This window comes from Meleagris gallopavo, chromosome 4 (genome assembly GCF_000146605.3).
Source record: "Meleagris gallopavo isolate NT-WF06-2002-E0010 breed Aviagen turkey brand Nicholas breeding stock chromosome 4, Turkey_5.1, whole genome shotgun sequence".
Classification (NCBI taxonomy): Eukaryota; Metazoa; Chordata; class Aves; order Galliformes; family Phasianidae; genus Meleagris; species Meleagris gallopavo.
In genome coordinates, this window is record NC_015014.2 from 55,744,722 (window position 1) to 55,753,235 (window position 8,514).

An 8,514-nucleotide genomic window follows, 5' to 3' on the forward strand; every position below is an offset into this window, starting at 1 on the left:
GCGGGGCGGGCCGGAGGGCGGGGAGCGGGAGGCGGGGCTCTGAGAGCGAGCTTCGCTGCGAGTATCGGGACTGCGCAGTGATGTTATCCCGCGACGGGCAAGGGTTTGCTTGGCAATGTGCCTTCGTAGCCCAGAAAGCCGACCGTAGCCTGGGCTGTATAAAAAGAATTGTGGCCAGCAAGGCGAGGGAGGTGATACTGTACCAATACGCTGTGCTGCTGAGACATCACCTGCAGAGCTGCATCTAGGTGTGGAGTCTTCCGTACAGGAGAGAGATGGAGCTGCTGGTATGCATCCAGAGGGCCACAAAAATGCTCCAAGGGCTGGAACACCTCTCCTATAAGGACAGGCTGAGAGCTGGGGCTGTTCAGCCTGGAGAACAGAAGGCTCCAGAGAGACCTGAGTGCAACCTTTCAGTACCTGAAAGGGTTCTGCAAGAAAAGACAGACTCGTTAGCAGGGTCTGTTGTGATAGCACAAGGGGAAATGGTTTCAAACTAAAAGAGGTGAGATTTAGGTTGGATAAAAGGAAGAAGTTTGTTATGATGAGGGTGGTGAGGCACTGGCACGGGTCACCCAGAGAGCTGGTCCTGCCCCATCCCTACACATACTTCAGGTCAGGCTGGACAGGGCTCTGAGCAACCTGATCCAGCTGCAGGTGTCCCTCTTCAGTGCAGGGCACTTGGATTAGATGGCCTGTAGGGTTCCCTTCCAATTCAAATGATTCTGTGATAACATCTTGGCATGAGTTCATTAGGTTCTGAGAGAAAGCAGTTATAATCCGTGCATTAAATTTAAACAACAAAATGCAACCCCAAACCTTCTCCCCCTTCTCCCCTCCCCCCCCAAAAAATGTGGTTATGTCAGAAAAATTCAGCTAGAAGTAGATGTATGTTTATCTAGCAAAATCACCACATGGAAAAGAAGTGTTGGGGTTTGCTGATATGCAGTATCATTGGTATGAGAGCCTTAGTAAGAGCAATGTCACTCAGAAAATGACTGATGGAAATTGCATCCATTTTTAATGTTAAATCATAACATTAATAAAGAATCAAAGCAGTAGTTAGTTCTTATCTTTGTTTATTTTGGAGAGGTTATTATAAACAAATAATAGTTTCTTTGTCCTTTGAGGAATGGCCCCTTAGCTTCCCTACCTCCTTCATGGAGCATCTCCATACTCTGCAGGGATATGAATGTTTTCAGAGCATTTGAAGTAGTTTTCTATGGAAGAATAGGATTTGATGTGTTATCTCTTTAAAGTTCTGGATGAATACTTCACAAATGGACGATAACCTCATAAACGTACCCACTTGGGGTTTAAATCTTCCAGAGTAAAAAGTCCCCCCAAAGAAGCCTTCATTTCCACAAGTTGAGTATGCATGTGATTAGGGACGTCTCTATTTGAAGTGTAGCTAATGTAAATCACTCTTTATATATCAAGTTCCAGATTTTCTGAAAGTGTTTTAGGATGTAAAAGGGAAAGGTGCAAAGGTCTAAGTGGTAACACTGGCCGTTGCTAACCTTAAGGATTGCTTTCTAATTATACAGCTTAACTATGTGTGATTCCATTTAACCTTTTTTTTTTTTTCCAACAAGGAACAAAAGGGCAAACATTCTATGTATTTTCCCATCAATATGTCTCAGCTGTGCTTAACTGTGACAACCTGTGCAGCTGAAATGTTAATTTAGCCTTGTTTATGTTCAATTCAGCTTGATTCATGCAAAGTAATACTTCTGTTCACTCGAAAGAGAACTGAAAATACTGTTTTCTCACAAGCAGTAATTGGACGGTAATGCTATTTCATCATTCAGCTCAGGCAGCTGTAACATCCCACAGTAAGATTCAGAAACGTTTCATAGATGTGGTGTCAGGCATCTTTTGGACTATTCCTGCACAGTGTGCTCCATTGTTGAGTAGATTCAAAACAAGATTCAAAAGCTGGTCGACACAGCTGTCCTTTTCTTACACAGTGCTCTCTCTTGGTTCTTTCAGACCTACTGCAACCTGCCAAGGAATCCAGTTCAACAGTCCAGCAATCTTGCCGTGACCCGAGTAAGTAGTCCCACGGCTCTTATTCAGTAACAGTTTAAATGATAGTTGTTGAGGAAGCCTTGGGGGCATTACATATTCCACTGGCAGTAAGAAAAATGTCTGGGAGTACATACACACTACTACTACTGAAAAGCACTGCCAAAGTTATCTTTCAGCACATTGCATCTCTTAATCTGCTTCCTTTTTACTTCCTAGAGAGAACTACATTTAGTGGAGGCTAAGTTGTGCAGTTATCTGTCAGTTCAAGGTCTTGCATTTCAGAGCCACTCTGAATTTTCTGTGAGGAGAAGGTGGTGGTACCACAGAAGCACTGTGCTGTTAGCACCAAAGGCACTGTCACAGAAGGGGCTAACCTGCTGCCTCCTCATGAACAGGGTATGGCACCATCCTCCTGCAGTTGTGACTTACTGTAGAGCTGGATGAAAACACCACTGGAATTAGAATACTGAAGTATGTGATATAAATTAGGAATCATTTTTTTTTTCTACCTTATCGAGTCCTCTTTATGCTAAAATTATAGAAGTGCTGCAGACTTACCAAAACTTTGAATCTGCCTCTTATTTATTTATTTATTGTGCTCCTAAAAAAAAGAATGGCTAACACTGCACTGAAGAAAAGAGATTATAAATATCTGTTGCAACAGCAGGTGCACAAAATTCTCCACTCATAATCCTGCTGACCTTGTAGGGCCAAAACCAGAGGTGGTATAGCACACAGTAACAGAGAGACTGCTTAGTACAACTATAGATTGACTTTGGCATATGACATTTCCTTTGAAGCTGTGATACTGCCTTTCCAAATGCCTGCTGGTCATGCTGAGTATGTGCTGAAGATGAATTGAATTGTTTTAATTTCTTACCTCACACAGAGCATGCACATAAACTGCTGCAGCATTTAGTGGCTTGAGTCTGCTGTGTACAGTAGCAAAACGTATTTTATAAAAATATCAACTGAAAGTAGAATTTTCTTCATAAGACAGCTTTTTTCATTGGTCTTCAGACATAAACATAGTAAAAAGAGGGAGGAAAATAAGTATCAGGGTCAGAGATGTTAAACTCATTGACTTAAGCTGAGTTATCCTCATTTAAATATCTACTTAAGCAGCTTAGTCAGCAAAAATGTTAAATATCAGCTTATTCTGGTAACTTGTTTTACTGAGGGTTCTGCACAATTCGGTGATAAAACTAGTTATTTGGGCACATAAAACACAGTGTTAGGCACTACTGAAAATGACCCTTACAATACTATTTTTGTGAAGAGTTGTTTTCAAATGAAAAAAATTTTTTTTTTTAATATCTTGAGCTGCTTTAAAAACACTTTGAATCCTACAAATGCTACTATTTTTTACAAAGAACTTGTCACAAGAGTGGAGTCACACAACCTGCTGGTCTGACAAAGTGTAACTGACTACAAAATAATTCATTGACATTAACTTAGATAATATCTTCTTTCATTCATTCAAAGAAATTCATAAGTTATCTGTAGTTCCTATTGCTAAAAAGGTAGTATATGTTCACTACAGTAATTAAAGGGGGAAAAAAGGACACGTTTACTGTTACATTCTTTTCAGCGAAATATTAATTATTTGTAGTGCAAGAACTGCTTATATGCTTGTCAGAACTAGGGTACTTCCTGGTACCTTCCATCCATGTAACCACTTTTATTCATTTTTGTCCTCTTTCATCATATATTTATTTTGCTTGATTTCAGACAGAAGCAGGTTGAAGATCACTAACATTACACTTTTCAGATTATCTAAAAGCACTGTTACTTAAAAAAAAAGATTCTATTTACTTTACTTCCAGAACTTGCAATGAAACCTTCATAATGCAGCTGGTCATTTATTCATAGCCTACCAGCATCCCATAAACTTTACTCTTCTCACTTCTTTACTTTGTGGAGTTTGATAATTTCTGTTTTTAAACACTGTCACACACTCTCAGCCTGTGCTTCCCCCTAAGTTTAGCCCCACAGATAGTGAGGTCTCCTTCTTCAAATCAGTTTACCATCATCAAATATGTCCTTGATGGCTCTCTTAAACATGTCCAGATAATTCTCAGAAGGTAATTAGCAAACATCCAGTCTTTTTGTTCTGTAATACTCCATGTTTTCAAAGGTTTATGCTGAACGTATTTTCTTTCTAAACAAAAAATACATTTGGTTTAGGTGAAATTATTCTTCACCTTATTTTTCTAAAGTATTTAAAATGTAAGTTTTATCAAAACTGTCAGCGGCATATATTGCACAAACAGCTCATTTTTGAAAATGTTTGTAGCATTTGTTAATCCTACTTTCCCATGTGTGCTAATTGCTGGTGCTGTAGACTGACCTTAAAAAATACTGCAGAATTGCACACTTGGCATCTTTACTCATGTCTAAGCCAAAGCTCTCCATCCAAGCCAGAAGCAGAAAAGCCAAGAAGCCATTTCTGACATGACAGTTCTCTGACCAAAGAAATCTTATGTAGATTTATTAGTACATGATATCTTCAGCTGTAACATTTGCCTCTTCAGTTTTAGTCTTAATTTTAGGGAAATTAATACAACTAATGGGTATTAGCAGCAAATTCACTGCATGTGCTGTGGCGCTTGCCACACAAATCCAAAAACAATCTTCAAACTGTTCTTCTAAGATAACAAATTGAAAGACATTTTCCCGAAAATTGGCAATTCTTTCTGTGAGACGGTGAAGTTTTACAGCAGCCATAAAGCCAGTGACTGCAAGAGCTATGAATCCACCTGCAACAGAACAAAAGAAGCATTCACCATTGCTGTCAAAACATTGTGGTTGTGCTTCAGAAAGACTTATTAAATACAAAAGTGAGCAAAATGAGGTAGACTTGGGCATGGTTAAACATCTTCAAAATGCTTAGCCCTTATTGTATGGCCAAGCACTATACCAGTGTTTGCAACAAAGTCCCTTTATCAGTGATTGTAAAGACCAACATTTTGCAGCTCCTGTAATAAGTTGACTAGGTACAGTAAGCTGAAATGCCATCTGACGCATCTGTTTTGGTAGATGAGATGAACTGAAACTTCATTTTATTCACAAATATTCAAGCCAAGGAGATATTTAGTAAGGCAAGAGAAGTTTTGCTGTTAACATTTTTTTTTTTTTTACAAATGTGACCTGGTAAAAAATACTGGTAAATTATTTTACCTGCAAGGAAATTCCAAAGGCATATTCCTGCCGGACCCTTAATAGCACGGTAAGGAACTTTTATTGCGTTCAGAATGCAGAATCCAAAACTGACCAGAGAAAAGGAAATGGCCACACAAAGGAACATTATTATCATCACATGTAGGCCTGTATTCAGTTTCTTCACCATATGTGGGAAAACTGGCGAGAAAAAAATAATCTATTCAGCGTGTAATTTTTCTTGACAACAATAAAAACAGCACATTACGCTCATACAACAATTATTATACCTAAACTCAAATTATACCTAAACAAGGCTATTTTTAAAGAAGCAATCAGCTGGTTACCCTAACCTTAGTTCATTTTGCTTTATTTCTCACTGTTCAGACAAACAGGATATATGCTGCCACGGGAAAAATCCTTCACAGAGGACCTGTGAGTAAGGATTCAGGGTTAAGTACTGTTTTATTTATCTTGTTTTGTTAATGTCTTAATCATCTTTGTTTTCTGCTCCAAACTCCTCTTTTCCAGTCTCCCATTTCCGTCCTATGCTTTTAATTTCATCCCTTAGAAGACCAGAAGTCCCGTTCCCTTATCTGGTTCTTTGCTGCCTGAAAAGGTGTTGCTCCTGTCTGATTTATTTTTTCATGTGATTCTTCTTTCTCTCTCTTCCTACTGGCTCCGGTGAGATCTACTCTGAATTCATATTTCCTAATCTCACAGGTTTCACTTTTCAAATTCCCTTCTTGGTTTCACAATATAATTCTGTGATTCTGTGAAATAAGAAGCCAGAAACTGGCTTACTTTCTCACAGGAAAAAAACTGGCAGTAAAAAAGCAAAGTATTTAGCTTTATTATAAACCAGCATCAGGGTAGTTGGAAGGATTCTTTTGCTTCTCTTCCAAATCCATGAGCAGTAAGCCTGGTTTAATAAAGAAGAAAGAATCTACAGGAAGAACATTGGCGTGAGGGCTGCTGACACTTTCCAGCTGTGTCTGCCATGCACACAGACAAATGTCTGCTTCCCCAGCTCGTTCCCAGGGCTCGATTCAGATGTCAAAACATAAGCATCTCACACCAATTTATGTGCCTTAGGACTTCCAGAAAAACCACATGGGTCTCATATAGATGACGCAGTACGAATGGAACACCCCCAGGAGGAGGTGAGTCTAACAGCTCTGTAGTACTACCATGACTTTGATGCCAGCGCTGCTAAGTTTTCAACCTTTATAGAGCTATTAATGTATTTAAAAGGGAAAATCTCTTGCACACTTGTTTTCCTAACCACACAGCTGTGTCCACTGCAGTTAATGACCAAATTTTATAGTTCTAACTGGGAAAATTCTTATTAGCATAAGTGAGAGCTTTGTTTGTCCGAGAAGGATAGGATCACATCCTACAGATATGTATCAATACACTCCATAGTGATGGTGGAATGCTAGGCCTTCCTCTCAGCTTACACTGTAATTAATCAGGAAGTATACTAATGAGTCCAGAAAATTGTAGAAAGATTGAAAAGGGTATTGGCTACCTTTTTTTATCATTTTGTGTCACTGCTGCAGATAGGGTGACAGAAATGGGACTGTATTTCTGTATATCTTGCAAAGAAACAGCAGCTAAGCAGAGCAAGAACAACTTTGCTTTCCTACTTGCCAGCCACTTTGGTTACTGAAATGTGACTAGTCCACATTCAGCAATGATTTTTTTGTCTTCAGAGTTACCAGAAAAGAAGTTACAAACTTCTTCAGCACGTTAACAAAGTTAGGAGGATCTGCAATGGAAAACGTCTGCATTGGGACAGATGGAGAAATGTATTAATGTGGACAGCTATATACATCTCCACTTCTTAAAAGGAAAAAAATACCACAAGCACATGAAGAAAGCGAGGAGCTCAACAAAGAAGGCAACATTAGAGGCACAGAAATACTAAAGAGCAAAACTCATCAGAGGAAAGTTTCGGTTAAGGGGATAGTGTGACTTACAGGGTCACCCTGAATGTACTTCCTTCTATAGCTCAGCCTGGGATATAAGCAATAATTTTCACTCACTTTTCAAGACTAAAGGGAAACCCTCAGTCGAGCCCTAGGGGTTTTGTTTCTTGATTCCAGGATTATGGAACATAACCAGAGGAAAAAAACCTAGCGTGAAATGATAGAGGGTTTACATTCCCACCCAAATCCCAAACCATACAGACCACAAGAAAGCCAGTTTAATAATAATGAATTGCATGCTACAAGTTCTGCAAACAAAACGGAGTGCCTTTAGAGTTGAACTATAGACATTCAAGTTTGGGATTCAACTGCAACTGCACTTACCTGAGAATTTGGAGCGACGCCCACCCAGCCCACACTGGCGTATTTTGCCGCCTCGAAAGAGTCCATAATAAATTTCTCCAATGAACTTGACCAGCTCTGGATCTGTGGCATTGACTAATTCAGCTCCTGTTTTGCACAGGATCTTCCCGGTCATCCACTTCGGGGTCCCCATTGCAACAACAATCAAGATAAAAGATGCAAAACTTATTGCAGAAGCCAAGGCAAATAAAGTCTTTTTAAAACAGCCAGGCATCCTAGTGGTGTCAGGGAGTCATCTCCAAGGCCTCTCTGCAGCAATTAAGCACATTCCCAATTTTTCCTGATGCTCCAAAATCCACAACTGAACAGCAGGTATTTTGAAATACATTTCATTATATTTTGAAGCTCCAGAAATTAAACTGTACGGTTAAAAGTCAAGTCCAAAAATACATCTTGCTACGACAACATCCTGAGATGGTTGCAAACATCAGCTTCATTACCGTGCAGCGCCGTGGTGCTTCTTTCTGCGGAAAGTAATCCTATATCATTAGCAAAGCTAATGTTTCACCAGAGGTTTAATTGTCTTGCTCAAATGACATTGAGATCTATACCATAACCACATGGGAAGAAATTGAGGACTAGAATTGTATTTATTTAAGATTATTAAAAGCATAATTAGCTACAAAGCATTACAAGCATGGAAATCGACTGCAGAATTTTGCTAACATTTCTGCTGCGTGCTCCTCCTGGTGCTTACTCTGTGCCAGCCTAAATGTCACTGCTTCCAGAGCTCACGGGACTGCTAACGTGGCAGAGCACAGGTCTTATGGGGAGCACTGAGGGAGCTGGGATTGTTCCGCCTGGAGAAGGGGAGGCTCAGAGGAGACCTTATTGCCCTACACCTCCCTGTAAGGAGGTTGTGGACTGGTGGGGGTAGGCCTCTTCTCTCAAGTAACAGCGGTAGGATGAGAGGGAATGGCCTTAAGTTGTGCCAGGGGAGATTTGGGTTGGAAATTTTAAAAAAAAAAAA

General features: G+C 39.8%; 1 protein-coding gene and 1 long non-coding RNA gene across 2 annotated transcripts; one reads left to right on the forward strand and one right to left on the reverse strand.

Moving 5' to 3' along the window:
* Positions 1-8: 8 nt before the first annotated feature.
* Positions 9-7,473, forward strand: LOC104910814. The gene is made up of 4 exons (XR_793436.3): positions 9-2,052; positions 5,578-5,642; positions 6,286-6,353; positions 6,906-7,473. It is a non-coding gene; the product is annotated as an uncharacterized LOC104910814 (long non-coding RNA).
* CLRN2 (clarin 2) lies at positions 3,726-7,870 on the reverse strand. Its single transcript, XM_003205914.4, has 3 exons — positions 7,506-7,870; positions 5,212-5,391; positions 3,726-4,790 (listed from the first exon to the last, which is right to left on the reverse strand). Exons 1-3 carry the CDS (start codon positions 7,756-7,758, stop codon positions 4,525-4,527), a joined length of 699 nt encoding a protein of 232 aa, XP_003205962.1. The 5' UTR covers positions 7,759-7,870; the 3' UTR covers positions 3,726-4,524.
* Positions 7,871-8,514: the final 644 nt, after the last annotated feature.

Bases quoted from the DNA above. Each gene is read 5' to 3' on its own strand.
- CLRN2 (XM_003205914.4), bottom strand. From the start codon at position 7,758: ATGCCTGGCTGTTTTAAAAAGACTTTATTTGCCTTGGCTTCTGCAATA. The intron at 5,392-7,505 runs GTAAGTGCAGTT...TTTTCTCGCCAG, and splicing joins GCGTCGCTCCAAATTCTCAG to TTTTCCCACATATGGTGAAG. The intron at 4,791-5,211 runs GTAAAATAATTT...GTTCTGTTGCAG, and splicing joins CCTTTGGAATTTCCTTGCAG to GTGGATTCATAGCTCTTGCA.